Source organism: Myiozetetes cayanensis, unplaced genomic scaffold, assembly GCF_022539395.1.
Source record: "Myiozetetes cayanensis isolate MyiCay16 unplaced genomic scaffold, myiCay2020 scf7, whole genome shotgun sequence".
NCBI lineage: Eukaryota > Metazoa > Chordata > Aves > Passeriformes > Tyrannidae > Myiozetetes > Myiozetetes cayanensis.
In genome coordinates this window covers 8,514,509-8,537,661 of record NW_026087964.1, presented here as the reverse complement: position 1 = coordinate 8,537,661, position 23,153 = coordinate 8,514,509, and the positions used below count along the sequence as shown (strand labels likewise).

The 23,153-nt window shown below is 42.0% G+C and overlaps 2 protein-coding genes across 2 annotated transcripts in view; both read left to right on the top strand.

Moving 5' to 3' along the window:
* Window positions 1-7,220, top strand: part of KIAA0232 (KIAA0232 ortholog) — a 66,295-nt gene extending 59,075 nt beyond the window's left edge. Inside the window, exons 7-9 of the mRNA XM_050337697.1 lie at window positions 1,579-1,660; window positions 3,509-3,606; window positions 4,583-7,220. Coding sequence (XP_050193654.1) covers window positions 1,579-1,660; window positions 3,509-3,606; window positions 4,583-4,762 — 360 coding nt within the window. The 3' untranslated portion in view covers window positions 4,763-7,220. The remainder of the gene's footprint in view (window positions 1-1,578; window positions 1,661-3,508; window positions 3,607-4,582) is intronic.
* Window positions 7,221-13,903: 6,683 nt separating this feature from the next.
* Window positions 13,904-23,153, top strand: part of TBC1D14 (TBC1 domain family member 14) — a 69,505-nt gene continuing 60,255 nt past the window's right edge. Inside the window, exons 1-2 of the mRNA XM_050338191.1 lie at window positions 13,904-14,068; window positions 19,438-20,173. Coding sequence (XP_050194148.1) covers window positions 14,026-14,068; window positions 19,438-20,173 — 779 coding nt within the window. The 5' untranslated portion in view covers window positions 13,904-14,025. The remainder of the gene's footprint in view (window positions 14,069-19,437; window positions 20,174-23,153) is intronic.

The following is a 23,153-nucleotide window of genomic DNA, read 5'->3' as shown; positions in this document are numbered from 1 at the left end:
TGTGAGGGAAGCACAGAGGTATCAGCTCACTCCCCGAGCCATCCTGCAGCACATGCATGGGCTCCAAAGGTGCCTTAGCCCAGGAGGGGAGTCCACTGCAGCTTGTTATACCCTGCCAGACTCCAGCTGGCTTTGCTTGTAACCTGCTGTGGTTCATCCAGCTTATCCCCTGTGCAGGTGTGACAGCAGCGACGGGAGAGGCTTTGAAGTTAATGAAGCATTGTGCCTGTGGAGTTTAGACACCTCTATCTATAGTCAGCACAGAGTGAGGCTTCCATGATTGAGTTTATTTGTAAATGTACATATTTCTTATTAAGCTCTGCTTCAAATACCCTTGAGCTTTTTTTTTTTTTTTTTTGGTAATGTTAAAAAAGACACCAACCTGTAGTTTAACTTTCTAAGAACTCCCTTTTCTAGAATTGGAGTTTAAATTTTTGGAGAGTAGTTCCAAAAGGACTGTTCCTCAGTGTTATGAGAGGAAACCAGCATGGATAAGTTCAACATTCACTATAGCACAGTTTCATGAGAAAAAATAAGTTGAATCTGGCACAATCTGCTTGTGGATACAGCAATCTTGAGTCGCTCCTTTGGTTTGACAGGAACTTCTCTTTATTAAGGAATAAGTGTTTGTAAGTTCTATAGGTGTGTAGTCTACAGCAGTGTAAGGAGGAACAAAAGCAGGTTTATGAATTTTTCCATGATTAAATGTTCTCAGGCTTACAGAGGAGGAAGCTGGATAGAAAGTCAGTGTTGAAGCTCATTTGTTAATGTTTGTAGGTAATTGCACTGTAGTTTGGTTTTTTAATCATTCAGTCTAATATCTATAGAGGATGTTACAAGCTGGCATCATCTTTTGAGGGTCAACAGGGTTACCTCAATGCAGCCATAAAACTGGGGACATGTCTGTGATGGCAAGCCCTTGGTATTTTAGCTGTGTCCATTAATGTCATAAGGAAAGGGCTCTGGTAAACTTAAATTAGCATTAAATTATGGAGGAGAGAGGGAGTATTTTGGCATTTTTAGTGAATTGTTTATTTTTAGCATAAAGACAAATTATTGATCATCCTCATAACCACTTTTTCCTCATGTTGGCACATAATTCTCTAGTTTAATTTTCTGTTATCTCATTAGGTATTGGTACTGCTAATTCACCCTTCCAGACTTTAAACAGTAGACATTTTGCTGCTCTTTGTTCTCTTTCTTTTCTGTTCCATTTTACACTGAACTATTCATCATGTTGACTAACGTTTCACTATGCTTCCATCTCTCTGTAGATGATGAAGTGTAAGGCTGAAATTATTTTTTTTTTTTGTTCTGGATTTGTAGAACTCTGTATGGCAAGGTCTGAGCCCCAGCATGGAGTTCATATTGGCTGTAAGAGTTCAGAGAATGGATGTTCTGCTGCAGTTTGACAGTTATTTCCCATTAGTGTTAGAAATTGAGCAGTGTGACCTGTAAGATCTAGCAAATTAGTTGTAATACCAGGGTTTCCTCCTTTACATGCAAGTATATTATTTGTGGCATAATGAAGTGTGATTATTGTCTAAACACTTTCCTATATTGAATACTAATCTGCAGAGAATGAGTGGCAGCCAGGAAAAGCAATGCTGGTGGGAAAAGGCGCTCTATTCTCCCCTTTTTCCTGCATCACAGTGTGAAGGTAAGCACCTCTGCCTCTTAGAACTAACTTGCTGTTGCACCTGTGTTAGAGTGAAATACTCCTTGTTATGGACTGGAATTGCTGCAGATGAATTGGAATTACTGTCTATATGTAAAAAACCCACACCAGAAGCTTCCACAAGTGGTTCTCCTATCAGAGAGAGAGCTGGGATGCTTCAGCTGCACTTGTAATAGATCTCTAGCGTGATTCTAAATTGGTTTCAAAAAAAGTGGTTTTAAAGTAATCTTAATATTTATGCAAATTTACTTAGTTCCAGAGCCTGCAATTAAGTAAACAGAAAATGAATCTCTGAAAATACTTTATTACATTTCCTAATGTTTCATCCTGAAAAAATACTTAATAGATAGGTAATTTTATAAGAATGTGAAAACATGATGATTACCTTTTATGGGTTTGCATAAATAACATGCCAGTTGTTCAGCAAATGTGCGGAATCTGTCTCAGACTGGGAAGGAGAGGGATTTGCCACTTGGCCACTCCCTTCACACTGACAGGCTGTGAATTTTTCTGTGCCAGACAGAGAGCAAGTCCACTCTTGGTAGGCAGGCTGCTGGTGAGCAGAAGCAGGTGTGCTTCCAGCACCCCCAGGAATCTGGAGCATCTGACAGCTGACTCAGCCCAGGTTTTCAGTGGACAAGCAAGAATCCAGGCGGGTTTTTTTGCCTGCATACCAATTCACCTTTTCTGGGAGACAGCAAGAATCTAAACCAGAACATTTTGTATCCTGAACTGACAGGCTCTCTGGTGCTTTCTGTTGGTGGAGGTTCAGGGCAAGAAAGTTTTGATCTGAGACCTGGTTCCTAAATAATCTGGAAGTAGAGTTAGCCTGGGATTGATACTTTAGGAGCGCAACTAAACCGTATTCTCGGTGCCCAAAAGCCCTTACTTGGGTGTTCAGGACAGTTTGGGTTACTTTCAAGAACATCTTAACTTACTTTGCTCCCAGCTGTAGAAATGTGCCCAGCGACAGACAGGATCCTGGCGTCTGCAGGGCGGGTCACAGCTGTTAACATCCCTGTTAACATCCCTGTTAACATCCCTGTTAACATCCCTGTTAACATCCCTGTCCTTGCACAGCAGGGCTGTTGGGTGGGGTGTTCCCGGAGCGGCCCGCGCTGCCCCCTGGCGGTGCAGGGCCGGAACTGCGGCGGGGGGAAAGGGCCGCGCTCCGTGAGGGGCCGCAGTCCCGGGGTTCGCCCCCCGAGGCGCAGTTTTGAAACAAGGAACTTCACCCTCAGAGCCGATGTTATTCTTTCACGAACTGTATCCAGTTTTCTGTACGGGTATTTTTTATAAGTGGGTGTTGGTGCATGTGATCCATGTGTATCTATATGATAGGTGTTGATACTCTATATAGAAGTTTACTCTGGTAAGTAGAAACCACAGCCATTCACATCAACTGGGTTTTTCTGAGCTTCAGTGAGGATCAGGCTGCAGTTACAGTCTACACTGTGTGGGGATAGAAATAGGAATGATCTGAAACACCGTGCAGCATCAGAACTGGAAAATGCACTGAAGCATTTATGATAAAAAAGTAATTCTTGCTCTTTGTACTTTAGTATTTTAGATGTTTTCATTAACTAAGTAGCTTCCTCTTTTATTATTTGGTTATCCAGGTAGGATTTGATTAAGCTTTTGTAAGGTATTATGCTTATCTCTGTAAGGGTGTCAGACCGTAAAATCCGCCACAAGCACAGAGGGCTAGAGTATGAATTTCAAGAATACATCTCTGGATGCTTTCATTTTGGCTAAATGTAAATAACAGTGTTCCTCAATTCTGTTTTTTCTTCCTTTTCCTCTGAAACACCCCCACAAACACAATGTAAGAGTGCTATACAAATGCCAAGGGAGAGAATGGTGTAGGAGAACTTGCAGATGTAAAGGAAATATCCAATGATGATGAACATCTTTTAGATTTTAATATGGTAAGTTTGTCATTGGTTTGGGGGAGAAAGTTTTTGATTATTTTATAAGGGTGGGCTACTGCATCTTTTCTTTCATCACAGTTCTCAGTCTGACCTCAAATGAAATTTCTGCAAAAACCTTCAAAAGCTTTTCTTCCCTTACTTTGTTTTTTAATCTCCTCTGCATCTTGGGCATTCTTCTGAAAATTCCTCAAGGTGTTGTACTTTGGGGAGTACAACCCTTTGTACAAATAGTTGTACTTCTAGTAGATAAGCAAAGCCAGTTTCCTTTGGGAATGCTTGGCATTTGCTTGGCGTGAGTATTAAACATGAGTCTTCTTTTCCTCAACTAAGTAAGCGTAGAGGGACTGATGTGCTCAGTGAGGGCAGAAAGGACCAGTAACTGAAGGCATAAAGATAATTTATGCTGAATTCTGTCCTCATTACAAGCCAAAAAACCCTGTTTTTTTTTCTGTAGGGAAAAAATGTCATGTGCACATGTATATACTGATACACCTTTAAACTTCATACTGATGATAGTACTTACATTTACACTGTGACATGCTTGCTATAGCTTTACTAGTTCAGCTGAACATATATTTAAAATACATTTGCTTGAAGTTTAGTCAGATCTGTGCTGTGTTTTTCTTGCTATTTAATACTTACTACCAAGTTTGGGAGATAACTTTTACAGTAATTTTTCTAACATAAACTGTGATAAAGATACATCCTAACTGAGTTCGCTTTTGATTCTCTTGCTTTTTTTGTGCAAATCCTAAAATTAAGGAATAGGACAAAATAATAAAAGCCCCAGGTTTTTTTCCTGCTGTTCTGCAGTCCTTTCTGCATAGTGGACTAGTTTAGGAAAGAGAAGGACTTGCCCTGTAATCGTGGCATCTCTCTTGGACAACTACAAAACCATGTAACCTCCCAGCCCAGAGAAAAGCAGGCGTGTTCTTTATTGTTCCCCATCAACACTGTCAGTTTAAATCCTTAGGTCTCTTCTGTTTATGAAGCAAGATGTGCAGATGATATAAATGCTGAGGCAAAACCAAATGGCTTCAGGAAGAAGATCTACTCCAGTGATAGCTCCAGCTCTGAAGACACAGCTTCAGAAGGTGGAAGTGAATGGGCTGATCCGTGTGAGGAGGAGCTTTTTTCTCGAACTCAACTGTAAAAACTGCAGAGTAGAAAAGATGATTGAAAAGTAACATGAGATGGAAAACTATCCTTCTTGAGGGTCTGTAGCTCTAAAACAACAACTTGAGTTTCCTCTTCAGTTAATGGATTCAGATGTGTATTTATCTTTCTCTTCTTGCTTATTTTATAGATGAGGACACAGCTGTCCTGTTGAAGATTTTTTTTCCCCAAAAAAAATACTGTTAAATTCTTGGCTATTTGAACTAGACTAGATTGTGTTGTCAAATCAAGAATGGATGTGCATGTGCTTGTCTTAGTAGTACCACTGCTTTTTTGCATCTTAATTGCAGTTATTTTCATTCGTAACTGTAGCCCTACCACTATTACTATCTTCTTAGCATCGCAGTGTCTACAACTACTTCTGCTATTCAGAGACTTCAGCTTTCTGCACATTAGGCTTTGTTCTCTAAGAACTGGGAGATAAATACTTAACACTGTAATCTATCAGTGCCTTTCTGAATGCAGGAGAAAAGCATGAATGACTTGTCCAGTCTTCATTCAGTAAATCTCATAACTTTGAAGTAGGAACAACAGGGTTGTGCTTTAGAGACTTACAGAAACTGTGTTTTCTATCCTATGATTCCCCCCCTCCCGCAAACCAACACTGAGGATACCATGGTTTGTATTTTTGCTAACTGGAGAAGCCAAGGATTTTTTGTAGGTGTGGAGGCAATGTGGGGTTTTTTTCCTTTTTTCTTTTTTTTGTCCTTTTTAGCAACTTGCCGACGCGGGGCAGAAGTTTAAAAAGTAACACCAAAAATAATAAACCACTGGGGTGATGTGTGGATTGTTGTGAATTTTGTTAACGAGTAATGAGAATGTTGTCTTGTTGCAGATGAAGGCATTCATGTAACCTGCAAAAGCATCCTGTAACTGAACTTGAGCCTGAATGACTGAAACTCTCTAAAATGCTCAGAGTGTTCAATGTTTTAAATGCAAAGGGTCAGTGCTTCACTTGAAAGAAATCCTGTGGCTGCTGCAGTTAGCTGCTGTTGTGGCTGTAATTTAGTAAATCTCGTAGTTCATTTTGTGTTCCTGAGAGAATGTGTGGGGCAAGTTATGTGTGTGGTGGGTGGGGGTAGGGAAGGTGATGACTTACAACATACATGTGTGATTGCAGTAGTGATTGTTGCTTTATGTGAATTGCTTTTAAATTTTATTTTGTTAACTTAGAAAGTCAATACATTGTCAAGTTGCATCTGTACAAGACTATCAACTCCTTGTGCTTTTAACACATTATGCAAAATGTATAAGCCAGGAGGAGCAATATTTGCAAAACTAAACATTCTAAGTTTTTACCAACTCCTAGTTTAAAAAATGACAACAACTAACTAGTCTACACGATCGCAGCATGTCTAGAACACCAGAAGTGCAGAAAGTCCAACACTGACTTGAAAAGCTTCACCATTAATTTTGACAGGCAATAAACCTCACAAGAAACATAGCTGTTTGAAATGTGAGCTGAACTGCCTTTGAAATATGTTCTGCGCTAGAAATGCTTTCTGAGTAACTGGGTTTTGTTGCCTTTATTCAGTTGACAGTGTAAGAATTTAAATACGTGGTTGGGGAACCATGCCAGTCTTCGTGCAACGCTTTTGGTGAGATCCTTACTAAAACTGGCTTGGTTGCCCTTACCCAGGGACTTTCTTTTGGTCCCCCTCTTAGACTATGTTTTAGGGTTTGTATTCATACAACAAATCTTTTGACACTTTACAGTTTCTTTTCTTAATTTATTTGCAGACTTTGAATAGATTTTTATATATTTTACTTTCTTCTGGAGCTTCCTTGAGAGGTTGTTTAGCACCTGCACTGAGAACTAGTTAACTGTAATATGAAAGTTAAAAAGAACTTTACACACAAATTCTTCAAATCACTACAGTGAAGAATGGAATAGAACTTCATTTGAGAACAGGAAATGACCAAATGGACATATTTCAAACACAAACTTCAGCTCAGTTAATTCTGGCTAGAGCTGCTTCTTTGGTAAGAAAGGGCTCAAAATATCAAAGGTGTTGCTCGTAGTTACATTGTGGTGTGTAATGATGCCAGCACCTTTGGGGAAAATAAAATCCTATATTGAGCTTGGGCAATAACAAATTGTCTTTACTTGTTTTCATAGTTTAATGGCTAAAGCTCTAAGGCTTTCAGTGAGAGTTGAAGTGTGGTTTTTAGTTTTTCTATATGGATAGAAACACACACAACAACAGCAACAACAACAACAGCATTAAAGGTTGGCATACGCTGAACCGCACTGTGGGATGAAGCGCATTGCATATCCATAGCACTGAAGTATCAGTTTTCCATTCCTGGGCTGAAATTTGTTTCTACTTTTTGCTTCAAGTGGTTGTATTGTTCTGATTTCACGTACACCAGAGTAACTGATTTTGTTTTCTTGTGGAGTTACTTAACACCGAATAAAAAATATAAAAGGACAATTGGATGGTGTGTGTGTGTCTTTATTTTCTTTGGCTAATTGTATAACTTAGATACAACATGGCAGTTAAGCATTAAACATTCTGGAGAAATAGCACGAGATGCCAAGTTCAGGAGTCCTTTTCACTGCTGTAATTTTTAAATTTATTTTTTATTCTTTTTCAATACAAGGTAGGAAAATTAAATACACTGCATCTGTTCTTAAAACAAAACAAACCCCCCAAGACAAAATAAGCTTAGTCCCCACATTATTTCTGTGTAAAATATCATAATCCATTCCTTACAAATTACAAAAGTTTGTAAGGACAACTTCAGGTTGAGATTCTGTGCAGAATGATTCCAACTCTGCTGAACTGGAAGTGCAGTGAAAACAACACTAATGCATACTTGGAAATAATGGAAAAGAGTTGCTCTGTAAGGCCCTTGGGTGAATACTTTGGTTCATTAGTATCTAGCATGCTGCAAACTTGGTAGGTGAAACTTTTAAAGGCATAAATTATTTTCAGTTATTTCTTAAATACAGCAGAAAGAGTGTATTTTCACTGTGTTTATAGAAGATGTTTGATAACAGAATCAGCCGGGCTTTTCAGTTGCTGTATCTGAATTAACTCGACATAGCCAAAGAATTAGTTTCCAATGCAAACAGTGCTTCTGCCCTGCAAACCCCACTGTGTAATCCTGGGCAGCAAGTGTACCTGTCAGCGGTGGGGCAGGCTGTAAATGCACGTCACACTGAGACTTCACAGGGGTGCTGTCCAATGTGAAAATACATGGGAAGGGAGTGCACATTCTGGAAAGCCAGGATTCCTTGACAGTAACTCATTCCTTCCCTGCCAGGACCAGCATAGTTAAGTATTATCCCCAATTAATCAGTCATTAGCTTTCATGTACAGCATCTCACATAATTTTCTTTTACGACCCATGGAACTAGTAGCAACAAGACTCCAGAGGTTCGGGACAAATGAGACTTTACCAATATATTTTAGCTTCCTACAGTAAGACTCCTGTTCCATTGTTCAAGGTCCTCCTAAAATGTATTATTATATGCAAGTGCTTGTAAATTTTATGAGGTGCCTCTGTGCTCCAAGGGGATGATAATGGGATGAAAGGGGAAAACAGCTCACAGAGCTGGCAGTGGGGCTCACAGAGCTGGCACACTGATGGGGAAAAGCCCCTGGGTGACAAAACATTGGCCTCCCTGCCCTCCTTCATCCGTAACAGCTTCACTACAAACACACCGAGGACAGAGGCTGTGCTGAGAGGCTGCCGTGGGTGCTGCCTCTCCTGCCTGGCAGCCTTCCCGCAGGGCAGGTGCTGCGGGAAGGACCGTGCCTGGTACTGTTCCATATTTGCAGCCACAGGACCCAGCTCATCCAAGAGTGCAAGAGCAGTAGGAAGCCTCTACGTCCCTCTCAGTACAAGGCAGGGTTCCTTCTATTAAAAGCAGTAACAGGCATTTAATGTTGCTGCAATTGCTTGTCAGGAACATTTCAGGAGCTGCTGATGGAGGGTTATCTGCCCATCATTTCTGCATAGACCTTTTACTCACTACAAGGAAACAGACACAGCAGGAAGGAGCAACTGTCCTTGTCTCACAGAGTTGAGCACTCTCAAGTTTCTTGAATTTCTTCTAAAACCATTCTAGGCAATCAAGCCTGTTTAAAAGTATAGATGAGTATATTTTCAGAATTATTTCAATGCTGCGCTTGTTCATAGCCACAGAAATGCTCGAGCAGAGAGCAGTACAATACAGCAGCAGTACTGAAAGCAAATACATAAGCACTGCCTAAAGAGGGGTGCCACTTCCACTGCTGGAGATTTTTAGGGACAGACTGGACAAATGTGTCAGAAATGATGCAGTGACCCACACAACCTCGCACAGTTTGATCCCCAACTTGTGTTTGAAAAAAGTACAACTTGTGTGTTAAGCCTTTTGTCCAAAGAGTAAATTTGCCTCATTAATTCCTACCTGCTATGATGGGCCACCCTGATCCCTTCCAGATATGGAGAGAAATTGGTATTGAATTTTTCATTTTTGCACAGTTCACATATTCAGGCAATAGTGAACGTTAAGGACTGTTAGCATCCTTTATGTTCCCAATACCCTTTCAGTAGGATTTGCCTTTTTCATTTTTTCTTACATTTCATAGTTTGTAATTTTTGCATTGTTGTTTGGCTTCTAATTGTCCTTTGCAATGGGATTTGAGCCCTTGGCTCCTTGACTCTGGAACTCTTATCTATTTGACAACAAAGTCTTCAGGAGGTCTCAGTTGTCATTCATGGGTTTTAAATATTTTTCTGCCATTTTTCTTGTAATTTTATTCAATACAAAAATATTAAATTCTTTGAAGCACTGAAGATCCATGGATATACAATAATGGCATCTGTTACCTGCCCCAAACAAATGTTACTTAGTTACATTCATCACTACTAGTTCTAGACAACAACTCATTTTTAGTGTGGTACTTCTTTTTTTCCCCCCTAGTGAATTCCAATAGAAAACTACCACATGTTGAGTCCAATGCTTTTTCTGTTATAGAACAGATCTATTTGCTTTGGGAAATGTAATTTAAATTGTGCTTACTTGAGAGAATAAATCTGCTATAGCATTCCAACTTTTCATTATGCAGCTGTGCATAATAACAACCTCGCTTCCTTCTCTGGTGTGATTTAGGGATGAGTGAAGATCTGTAACAGAGGTACCACGGAGGCTTTGTCAGCAATTGTTTATGGGCACTCGGGATTCTGCAATTCCAAGATATTATACAAAAAGTAATATTTTTAGTTTGTATAGTTTTATTTCTTCACACCTTATTACTCATTTTGTCCTTCCTAAACAGCTTGTAGACAGTGATAGAAACCATCCTGTCACGCATCATGTTTCAGTAATATCAATTCAAACATGCTGAAAAGCCTCACACGCTTTTCCTGCCTTTCCTGCTCTTCATTTTCTTGCTGTCTCATGGCGGGGAACTTAAAACCAGTGGTAACAGAAGCATTAATAGTAATTGTAGCTACAGACCTGGATTCCTTAGCCTTTATCAGGTCTAAGTTCCTGTAGGAGGCAGCGTTTTGGGATAATGGCACATTCTCCTGCTGTTCCTGATTCATCCCAAACCTATTAAAATGGCTTGGTGCACAGACATTCCACTGCTAGTAGGAACGCCTGTGCAGATGGTGGCTGTGCAGGAAATGGACTAATATCAAACACAGGCAAAATGAGTTTTATGTGAACAAAATTAATTTGTGATGAATCTGACAGAGAAGAATTCATTTGTCAAAAGCCATTTGTCATCACCATTTGCTTCTGAGGTACTGATATTTTTCCCAGAATTGTTATCCTTCTCATTCCTACAAGTCGGTGGAAACCTGTATTTCTTCATTGTTCCCTCTTCTTGTACCACAGAACATGCATGAGGTACTTTCCCGGTGCCTGCAGTAATTCTGCAAAGCACGGAGGGTAACAGAGTATCCAGCACGAAACACCTGCACTCCGGCTTGGGCGAGCTAAAACTGCCTTGAAGTGACAGTGATGGGAGGTGGAGGCAGGAGCTGTAGGTCAGCTCGTGTTCAGGGAGGCACAACGGATGTACCTTCACAACATGCAAATCTTTGGCTAACTAGAGAAAAAAATGTCTTCCACATTATGACAGAAAATTACTGTCTTCAAGATGGATCAGGAGCTGCACAGCAATTCAAATGAAGCTCAGTTTGGCTGGCTCTGAAAGCTGCTTGCATCATACTTGGCTTGTGATGAATGAAAATTCAATCTAGATGTTCTCATCTAGTTCTTAAAAAAATAACTTTGAAGTTGTATCAATTGCAAAATTGCTGAAGCTTCAAAACAGAACTGAAAGCCTAAGCAGAGAATGATTTCTCACATCTACAGGCATAAGAAATATGATTGAAACTTTTCTGTCCCTCAGCTCTAACAGAACAGAGGAAGGACTGTTATTTTGGGTACTTTTATCATTTGTAGTATATTCCAGAGAAATCCCTAAGACAGAACAGAGCAGAAACTCTTCATGCCTTCTTGCACAGTAACCATAAAACTGGCATATTGAAATCTGCTGGCATGAATGAGGTCTGTATGACAAAGCTTTTGAATTGCATGTTTTTAAAAAATTTAATTCTGTAGCACCAGTCTATTATTAGACCATGTAGATTTTTTTTGCCCACTAGGTGAACATCAGTAGCCAGTCTGAGGCTGCTCTATGTGGTGCTTCATTACTACACAATAGCCACAGGTAAGACACTCTTGAACAAAACATCAGGATTTGATCCCAAGAATTTTTACTCAGTTGAGTGTTCTGCAGGTTTACCCAACCCTGAATCAGTGGCAGAGGACTGATGATAACCACACTGATTAAGCACTTTATCACACTTATCACACTTCTGAGGATTTAATTACAACCCATGTGTTTAAACAGAACTCATTGATTTCTCAGTGTGCCCTTCTGGATGGACTTTAAATTTTGCACAGCTGCAAAAGAAAGGTGCTAAAGGTCCCTTTGCACTGTTATGCATTTATACTTCCTGTACCTGACAATGCCTGTGTTGTTTCCTTTAGTTAATTAGCGCATGCCACATTCCATCAGAACTAGTGGGGTGACACTGTTTAGTCACAATGTCAGCCCTTCAGTTTTACCCATACAGAGGAGTACATGATATTTGCAGACAGAAACTACCTTACCTCAGAGGTGGCATGGACAGAACTGATGCTAACTGATAAAGCAAAACAGCTCAGCTTTTGGAATAGCTCATGACAACCAGAAACACTACTTACCCTTTCCCACGAGTTATACAATCAGTCACATGCAAATAGTATTTTTCTATATTGACTAGGCTGTGATTTTCTGTGACTTTCTGTATGCTCTGGTTTTGTTTGGTTTTTTCCAGCAGGTTTTTCTAATAGTTTCTTCAGCCTAAACTATATTATGAAGATGGGAGTATCATTATTTCCTATGCACACATTCTGCAGACTTACAGAATTCATGACTGTGTGTTTCCAGTGTCTTATTTACCCTAGAAACCAAACAATTCTGACCCAAGTTCAATGACATCACAATGGCAATACACTATTCTGGTTGCTCCAACAGAAATATTGATTCCCACTCTCAAAACCAGAACAAAAATATTAATACTGAATAATGAATTAGTGACAGTATATGCTCCAAAAGTCTTTTGCATATAAACAAGTTTTTAGTGCCTCAAAACTGTTCTGATTCTATTTACCTACTTTTAATATTAATATGAGAGCTATCCTCCAGAGATAGTGACTCTCAAAAAAAAATATGAAGCAATTAATACCAATCCTTAATTGTTTTATATTGATACTCACCTTTGAAATACACCAGAATAAGTATTGGTCACTGATCCAGTCACAGAAACTATCTACAGAGATATAATTTTTGAGTGATGTTAAGTTTTCATTGCAGTCATCTTGATAGGATGGAACTGGTGTTACAGGGCCAGGGTGGCAAGTACTTCTTGGTTTACCTCTGCCTCTTGCAATTCATTCATTCAGATGTAACTTGCCCACATCAAAGCTTGAATGATCATGGGTTTGCGGGGCTTGGTATCAAATTAATTACACTAACACAAGGTCAGATATTTCTGCATTTGCTGCACTCACACTTCCAGCTTCAGCGTAGACATGAGCTGTGAGTTGACGGTGCAGATGGGGGGTCCGCTTTATCTTACCACCATTGCAGAGACACATCACCAAGTCTAGGTGCGAATCATATGACGTGTGCAGAAAAAACCTAGCAATGAGTTTCACAGATGATAAGGAACACACGAGAGCTCTGCCCCTGCCGGGTGCTGACTGCTCCTGACCCTGTGCCTTCGGCGTGGGGGTAGAGCAGGCTGCGCTCCACAGCCCCGCCGTGCCAGCGGCAAAGGGCAGCGCTTGAGGCGAAAGGCAAAGAAAGATAAACATGCAAAAACCGCCAATTACCACCCAAAAGCCTCCACTTTTGTCATTACAGAGCGTAAAGCCAAAGTTCCACAGAGCTAAAGACACACCTGCACTGGATGCCCCCAGACCTTCCGCAGCCCAAACTTGCAAACCCACGGAAGTTTGTTTTCCTCCTAAACGCAGGCGGGAACACAAGTGGAGCCCGGCCGCAATGTTGTTCCCCCCGGAGATCGCCAGGGCCACCCCCCGCCCCCGGCAGTGACACGGGACGGGCTGGAGCCGCCGAGCACAGCCTCGGAACGAGCGCCCTCAGCCACAGCCCCGCTCCGCTCCCGGGGCCCTCGGAACGAGCGCCCTCAGCCACAGCCCCGCTCCGCTCCCGGGGCCCTCGGAACGAGCGCCCTCAGCCACAGCCCCGCTCCGCTCCCGGGCCGCCTCCCCGGCGGATCCGATCGGAGCCGCCCCACCGACAGCTCCACCAGCGCCTGGGAAGCACTGACACGATCCAAAATGGCGCCCAGGGGCCGCCCACTGCCCCCCTCAGCGCAGGCGTTCCCTCCCCCGGCGGGCGGTGCTTCCCCCGCCGCGCCGGGCAGGGGGAGCGGCGGCGGGGCGGGAGGAGCCTGAGGCGCGGGGGCTGCAGCGTTCCCGGAACAGCCCGACACCTGTCCCGCAGCCAGGTGTGCGCCGCGCCCGCCGCGGGGGCGGTCGCCATGGGAGGCCCCGCGCCGCGCCGATGAGGCGCCCGGCGAGCGGCGGCTGCTCCGCCTCAGCCGCGTTGAACCCGGTGCTGCTCCGCGGGGACCGGAGGGCAGCGACATGGACCGCCCGCCGCAGCCGCCGGCCGCCTCCTAGTCCCGCAGCGGCGGCTGCGGGTCGGGCCGGGCATGGCCCAGCGGGAGGAGAACGGCGGAGGGCAGCGCTACCCCGGTGAGGCTACCGGGCTCTGCGGGGCTCTGCGGGCGCGGGCGGGGGCTCAGCCCGGCCGGGGCCGGGGGTGTCACACGGGTGTCGCACCTGTTGGTGCGAGGGCAGAGCCCGGGGGCGAGCGGGGCGGGCGAGGCAGCTCCGGCTGCGAGGGCTCGGCGGGGCTGGGGCTGCTGCCTTGCCCGACCGTGGCCACCTTAAAAAGTTACGAGGAGCAGGAGAGCTGAGCCTTCGGAGCCTTCACCGAGTGAGTAACAGACCGCAGGGGGAGGTGAGCGCTGCTTCCTCAAGGCTTTGGTCGTGGTGGTTTTTTTTGTTTTTGTTTCAGTTTCTTTGGGTTGTTTTGTATGCGAAGGCCGCCAGCTCGGGAACCTTCGCATTGCGAGTCAGGCTGAACCCGTGAGAAGAAAAAAACTTTCATCTGGCTGCCTCTTTTCCAGTTGAAGTCTCCCAGGCAATTCCCACAGACCAAACAAAACTACAGCTCACAGGAGCAGGAGTTCTCCTGGCGCTGCTGATAATTTGATGTGGTCTCAGAGTTTTCAGTAATAATGGTGTGGGCAGGAAAAAACCCCTGTGAACTGCTTCAGGAGCGGAGATTTTAGAAAAACACTGTGACTCGTTTGTATTGCCGGCCTGACGTAGCAAAACAGTGGGAAAGCAGTGAAGGATTTACTTATGGTCACTCTCCGAGCACTCCGCTCAGAAGCCAGATTTGTAAAGCTCAGGCTTCGCGAAGAGCCCCAACTGAGAGTTAGATAACGCCGTCCTAAGAGGGCGAAAAAAAAAAATCTCGGTATGTTTCATTTCTTTGACTGTTAAAGCTTTGGCAGGGCTTACATATGTAACCTTAATCGCTCTATCTCGCACCTTGTTGGAAGTCAGACTTTTGTAGCTTCAGGAGTTCGTCATTGCTGGCAGTGCCGTGGCTGTTAGAACGTGAACATAAACAATCTGAACCAAGAAATATTTAATAAACAAAACTGGGTTTGATGGCCTTGTGCACTGAGGCCACCTGCAGCTGCATTTGATAACATTTTGTTGCTTGGTACATGCAACAAAAATATTGTTAAATGCATGGAGAATATAAACCTTTGATTTAAAAAAAAAAAATCCTTTAAGAAAGAAAAAAAAAGTTGCAGCTTTGTAATTGAAGAAATTCCTTGTTCTTAAAAACTTTTTAAAAATTTCCTGGTAGAGGTAAGTGTTGAAGAGACAAGGTGTGTGATAAAAATGGCAATGTTAACTCTTTGAGAACTGAGCAGTATGTATGAATCATTCCTCTTCCCGTTCCTGTGAGGCAAGAAGATACAAAGCCTGTTTTGCAGATATTTGTCTTACTCTTGTTGGTTGCCTAAATTGCATTGCAACTCACAGCAAACTTGGAAGAATGGGGCTTGAGTTGGCATCTTTCTGGTTTTGTTTTACTCTAATGATTTTGCATTGCTGTTAACTCTCTTTAAATTTTATATCAACATGGATTAAAAGCCATTTTATTGTAGATCTTAGAATTATAATCAAATACGACTCGTTCCCTCTGTGTGATTGAGCAATATGCAGAGCCAAGGTCTGTTTTAAAGCCTCTGGTTATTGTCAGAACATGCCTTCTTGCATGCTGTGATCAGAATTTGGGGAATGTAAGGCTGTATGGACAGCCGCACTGAGAGGGATCAAAACTCCACCTGTCAGAGGGAAGAATTTACCTGGGGGAGGTCCTGCAAGCAGGACTAATATATGTTAATGTTTCCATGAAGTTCTGACACTCGCAATTCAGGGAATTCATGAATTTCTTGTCGTTTAGGAATCATCAGTGATTTTTTTTTTCCTGAGCTTACACGTAAACTTCTGGCACCCAGTGTGTTCTGTGGGAAGGATTTATGCAGTTCAGCTGCCCCTTTTGTCCCGATGTTAATTTTGAACCTGGCTACAAAACTGTCTTTATCAGGTGCACCTGATAAAGACACTTACTTTGGAAGTGTTAATGAGCAAATAATCTCTACCTGTCCTCTCATTGCCACGTGTGACCTTGGCTGTATTTCCCTAACTCCCTTTCCCCTGTTATCTCTCTTGTGGGATGTTCAGTTTTACGACATTATGGTTTCTATAAGACATAGGATGTTAAGACTTTACCATTATCGATTTTATTTAGATTAATATGTATTGAAATAAACCATGGGGATTATGAACGTTGTGCAGACAAAATTGCTTATTATTTCCCAATAGTTTACTATACTAATGTTTTATTAATGCCGTGTTTATTCAGATGATAATACTACAATATTGTTATGTTAGTAAATGACTTATGGAAAGCAGGTATCATTGGAGCATGTGAGAGAATATTTTACATCAATTGTTAGATTTTGCACTTAGCAGTGAGGCAGCTAAAACAAGGAGTATAAATATCACTTCACTACATCCTTGAAAACAATCCTACAACAACCTAAAGCAAAACAGATCGAGGAGTTCTCATGTATGTTCTTGACAGCTGATTGCATCTCAAGTTTTCATTTAAAGCCCTTGATGGGTACACATCAAAGCTTCCCACAGTTTCGCTGAACTGTGTAAAACCTTGGTAGTTTGCTGTTGCATAATTTGCTCCAGCAAGCTGTAGCTGTTGCACACTTCTGCATTTGCTGGTTGCCTGTTTAAAGGATCTCTTTCTGTTAAATTTATTGCTTGAAAAAATACCAAGCCAAGTTAAAATAGCTTCAGTACCTGGCGTGAAAATTTGTTTTCACTTCTTTTTGAACTCTTGTTTACAGGATTGTTTGGCCTCCTGAGCTGCTGTAGTTACTGCCTCTGCCAAGGCTGCTTGAATGCTTACCATTTGTAAGCTTGGTCGACAAGAGCCATGCAATTAAACTAAGGACTGGCTGCTACTTGGGAAAATCATTGAGCAGAAGTGAAGGCAGTCAGGGGAGGAATTCATTATGGGAACATGCTTGTGCTGTTTACCCAATCATCAAAGCTGTTCCTGACTGATTGCATTTCTGTCCTTTGTTTTCTGGACTACATTTTCTAGATGCATTTAAATGTGTAAATTCTTACAAAGCACCTACACTCTCTTGTGTATTGTTCCATAGTGTGTGTAGATACATACTTTAGAGTAATGTGTGGGCTGTGGATTTGAAGAGCAATGTAGTGTGTATGAAGGGGTAAGGGGAGCATAGGGATGAGAAACAGTCAGACTTGCATTAGAAGAACAAGTGAATCCAAGCAAGAAGGTCTGAAAGCAGGAGATCCAAGTATATGCAACAATAATTATATCTTATTCTCCATTTTATATCTTATGTGTACACTTCAACTGTCACAGTTGACTTCTTGAGTATAGTCTGTTGCCTGTATTCAAGGATTGCTGTTTGGGGTTGTTTGGTTTTCTGCTGGCCCTTGCAATTTTAATTTAGTGAACCGGCAGTTCATAATGTACTGGGCTGGTGTGCTAGCTATCTCAAGACATCACTTTACATTGCAGGGGATGTAAACTTTTAAAACCATGGTAATGTGGGGGGGGAAAAAGTTGCTATAGCAACTCTGTAAGTAAAGTGTACATCTTCACAAGCTTTTTAGTCAAAACAATACACTTGAAACCTTGCTTATGCAGAGGATTAGGCAATTGATGTGTTGATTGATTTGGATGGGTAGCATGTAGTTGGCTGCTACAAAGTTTTGGAAAAGTCTAAAAGAGGAAATATCCAGGATTATTTCTCCTTGACTTTTCTCTGTACTTAGGAGTGGACTGAACTTGAGTGCCATACCAGCTAGCAAACAGCATTTGGTTAGGAAGTTCAAGATTTAGTGTAGCATACGAAGTACAGTTGCATTCATGAACTTCCCATTTGACTGAAAACTTAGGGAAACAGATGTTTTGGTTTGGACCAGTTAAATATGTTTGAAGTGTGTTTTCTCTCACCTCCTGCCTGCAAGTACCACGATGCCAGTGTATTGATGGGCTCAGATCCAAGAACGGACTGCGTGTCAAACCCTGATGTTTGGCAGGGCTTAGGTGACATTAACCAGTGGTTTAGAACTGCTGTGAGATACCAATTTTCACAAATTGGGTTTTGCTTTGGGGTATGTGTGTATTTGTTTTTTAAAAGCAGCATGCGGGGAGGACCTCCTGGAGAACAACTGTCACCTTTAATTAAGTGCTGCACTTGAGAGAGAACAGGAGACCAGAAGCAGGAGATGAGGCTTCAGGAACTGGAGAAAAATCCATCTAGAAAGCAATCTGTTGGCAAAATGGAAGGAGTGTTCTTCACTCCTTCACACTCAGCCCAGAGTGTTTCAGAGTGAAGGAACTGAAGCAATATGTGCATATTTGTTCTGCCAACTGCTGCAGAGTAATTACATTGCAAACTTCAGCAGAGCTGTAGGTAATTTAACTATTCATATAGAAAGAGAAGATGTATGCAATGTCACTCGAATGACCATGTAGTGTTTAAAGGGTCTGGAGCAGTTCTGGAAGCCAGGGCAGCAGTCCTGATGGTGTTCCAGGTTTATGGAAGGCTGCAGTTGCTCACAAGGATGGTGTACCCAACCTGTAGCTCCTCTTGGCAGCCCTCACTTGAGGGTTACTCAGATTTACAGTGGACCTGGATTAACTGACCTGCTGGCAGCCCCCAGGGAGACCCTGTGAAGGGATATTGCAAAGATGAAGGAAGGCAGTCCCTGACTGCAGTAATTACAATGTGTTTGCAAGCGTCAGTGTTACTGTGCATGCACTGATGAAGTGCATCAAGTGTATTGTCAAAACATTGACTGTGTGGATAGCTTTGTAGCTGTTCAGATTTTGCATCTCTTGCTTAATGCAAAACTGATACATTATGCGTTCTATTTTGGTGACAAATTTATTATCAGTTATTTGGTTTCCAGAAGAATGCTAAGAAATTCTGACTAAATGAACAATTCAGAATTTGGTCTAAGTGAATGTAAACAAGTTTTGTAGACCCCTGGAATCAGTAAATATGCACTTATGACTGTATAAAAATAAATTTCAAATATTTGTCTCAACATTAAAATGGAATATTAAAATACTGCAGGTTTTATAGTATGTCATTTCACTTTCAGGATATGTGTGAGAAGCAAACACTGGCACACAAACTGCTTATGAAAAACTTTTCATGCTTGACATTTTCTAGAAGCCTAATTTAAGTTACCATTGTCCAGGTTGTTCAAGCAGGAGGAAGGGATAGTAATCATGTGCAAAAGGAAAACAATTTTTAATTGAAAGCCTAAATTGGGACAGGACTGAGAGTATTAAAAAAAAAAAAAAGGCAACAAAAAAAACCCCACTGAACAAACCCAAACAGTCAAGAACAAACCACAACCTTCCTGCAAACTCATAATCTTATGTTTTCTTTCTTTTTAACCAGGTACTCGTTGGGCCAAGACAACTGATGCAAATTTATCCAGCTCCTTAAACGGTTTGACCTTCATGGGAATTCTGGATGCAAGAGTGGGCAGCGGGATCCAGGGCCTTCCAAACTTGAACTCTGGGACCCCGAGAGATCTCTCATTGCCTGAGTATGGGCCTGGCCAGCTGTCCAGTGCTTTAGAAGATTGTCATAGCCTTAAATCAGTGGATTCTGGTATTCCAACTCTAGAAATAGGAAATCCGGAGCCTGTTCACTGCAGTGTGTTGAATGTGAAGAGAAAGCAGTCAGAACCTGAAATTGTGCCTGACAGGGCATTTCAGAGCGCGTGCACACTGCCACCGTATGTGCCTCCACCTTCCCTGGCTGCTGAGCACGACCGTGCTGTGCGAAAATCCTCCACTTTCCCAAGGACTGGGTATGACACCGTCAAACTTTATAGTCCAACCTCAAAAACTCTGAATCGAAGTGACGATATCTCTGTTTGTAGTGTGTCTAGTCTCAGCACAGAACTGTCAACAACTTTATCAGTTAGCAATGAAGACATTCTGGACTTTGTGGTCACAAGCAGTTCAAGTGCAATTGTGAATCTTGAGACAGACGAGGCACACTTCTCGGATGTTACACTGAATTCCACTAAAGAGACCAATGACCAGAGCCAGCAGGAGTGTTGTCACGAGGCAGATGTGGACAGTAAACGGAAAATCCTGGGACCTTTTACGAACTTCTTTGCCAGGTAATGCTTCTGTGAAATATGGTTGTATTTCAACAGTGAGATTATGTAAGATCATAGGAGAATGGTCTTGTGTGATATTTTACTTTTAAAGATATAATAGCTTGCTATTTTAATTTAGATTTGCATTAACATCCTTTTTGTGTAACGAGTAAGTAGGCAGATATAACTAGGGACTAAGGCTCTGCATCCTCCTTTTTTTATGTTTTATGGAAGCATCTTAAATCTTGCAAGATTCCTTCTACATTACAATAAAAGGAGTTCTGAAGAAGGTCTTTTTTCCTCTGAACAGTAGCTTCTCTGGTAATATCTTTTGTGATTTTGGCCAAAGTCCTTATTATGATGGCACATAAATAGATAAATATAGGTAGGATCCATACCTGTATTAAAGAGCTTTGACATCTCAGGGTTTGTAAATGGTTTAGCAGTGATGGAATATTTTATTGATCATTCTGAGTGTATGAAACTTAAAATACAGAAACTTGCCAAACACTTTGCATGACTACTATGGTCTTTCCAAATCTCATCTCCAGGTTTTTTTAATACCTTTTTCCTTCATTTATGTATGGAATGAAATCATCTGACATTGCGTCACTCACTTGTTGAAATGACAGCACTGGCCACTCAAAGCAGTTACATGACCTCTTCTAAATGTGGCCCTTGTGTGAAAGAGAGGGTGTTCTAAATTCAGATGCCCAGGGGAAGTGGCAAATGAGAAAAGGGCTGTCTACTTTTGGGGGGTTTGGTTGTTTGCTGGTAAGTTTGGTTTTTGTTTTATTTATGTAAGGCCTTCATAATGGCTGTTATTTTTAGGATATGATATCTGAAGTATGATGCATTTTAGAGAAACCATTCTAGAAATAAACTTTAGGCATGGAGCAGAGTTGGCTGTATCTAACCTGTTTTGCACTCGGGATTGCTTCGGCTAATCTCTTTTTCCTCATGTTTGTGTTTGTGGTTTTTTTGCATGAGACAAATAGGCTAATATGAATAGGCTGATAAAATACTGGCAAACATGATTCTTTGAAAGGCTGCCTTATTTGCAAAGCTTAAGAGAAGCAGTTTCTTTAGACCTATTAAATTGGCTGGAGCCTTTGTTGATTTTTATTCTTGGGTTGAAGTATTGTGCAGCAGAACTCCAGTCATCAGGCATGTGTGAGGTGCTGAAGCTTTTGTGGACCCTTGTCTGTTTGTTGCCATGGAACCAGACTTAATTCTGAAGCAGGAGGCTTCTCAGCACTTCAAAGCATGAACTTTTGTTACCCATTCTGGTAGCACAACTGCTAACTCAAACAAATGCTGTCCTTCAGCCTGGAGGGAGCACAGTGGAACAGGCTATTTAGACCTTGCTCAAGTGGGATGTTTACCCTCTTCTCACTTGTTCGCATCCAGCAAAGTAAAGCCATCTGCCCAAATCCTGTTCTAGTGTAGTCTGTAGCGGTTTTATCAGTGTTACAGGAACTGTGATACTCACTAGACTGAGATTTTTACCCTGAATCTTTTCAGGTACCTTGAATGCCAGGAAACAAAGGCTGTCATGAGTGCCTTTTAAATGGAGAACAGATAATCTTGATCGGTGGGTGATGTCATGGTGATAATATGAGGATTAAGTTCAAACTAGGTGATCGGCTTTGAAGTTCCAGGTGCTCCATCTGTAACCTGACCTTGAATATCCTTCCATTTACCATCCACCTTCTGCTCTGTTTTGAAAACAAGAGTTGCTCACTTTTTGTCCGTGCTTGCACACCACACCCCCATATTTTATGCATCTGTTATCTTATGTCCTGTGACCTGGTGGTGAGGTTCAGAGGTATGGAACAAGTAGGGAGCTTCTGAGGTCCTTCTGTGCCACTGGGAGTACTATTTGTATTATTCTGTTAGCATTGTTAAGCTTCAAAACACACTGTAGCTAGTTTTTGTTCATTTGTATAATCTGCCATCCACGAGGTTGAAATAGCTTCCTGTAGTGAACTCCCTGTTCCCTGGAGTTTGTGTGGGCCTCTTGGATTTCCAGGACTTCAGTGAGTACTGAAGTAAATGAACCTGGGTCTTGCACTGTTTTTGTTTGAAAGTAGCTGCTTTCTAGAGGCCTCCCTACCCTGCTCAGGGTTTGTGTGCACTGTGACATGAGGAGGAGGCATTTCGAGTAGTATTGTTGAAGACCAGCTTGCTGAGAGGAAGCTTCTTAAAGCAGTTTGTTAGAAGTGCAGCAGTGGTAGGTATAAACCAAGTCCCAGAGAGGAGCGTGTTCTTAGCACTGCACTCTCTGCTGAAAGGAGTTTCAGTTGAGATTCTCACTCTTGCAGGTTAAGTGCATAAACCTTCACTTTGGAGAACCAAGGGTGAACTATGGCAGGAGGACTTTGGTGAGTGGCTGGCACAGGTGTACAGTGTGGAAGAACAAGCACCTGAGCGGTTTGTACACAGCCTTTCTGCCTTCCAGGAGCCTGATGGTCATGGGGTAAGGCTGCAGTGCAGGCACTCAGCCTTAATCTGCACGTTCAGCTCTTGGAGGGCTTCTCTGAGTAATAGGATACAGGTTTCAACCACTGAGATGAATCAGCTTAAGTTTCTGCACAAGTTGCTGATATTTGGTAAAAGGGAGAAACCTTTCGTCTTGAAATGGCACCTGTGCTTGTATTGAACCCCACATGGCATCTGGGAATGGCTCAGTTTGTTTGAACTTACCCAGAGCAAACTCGGTCTTGACATGCTAGTTAAGATTTGTGGCTGCCTGTAGAGATAATGCTGACAGTAATTAGATGCCTCCAGTGCTTGGTTACGTGTGCCTAAGCTACTTATATAATTAATTAAGAGTAAATCATCTGTAGTATCAAGAAAATGCTTAGAGAAGTACTTGCTTTGGAATGTAAAATTATTTCTTAGCACTCTGTAGATTTGTTTTTCCTTGCAAGACCATATGCATGTGTGCAGGTGCATTGTGCATGAGGTTGTGTGTTCCATATCAATTTTGGCAATGTCT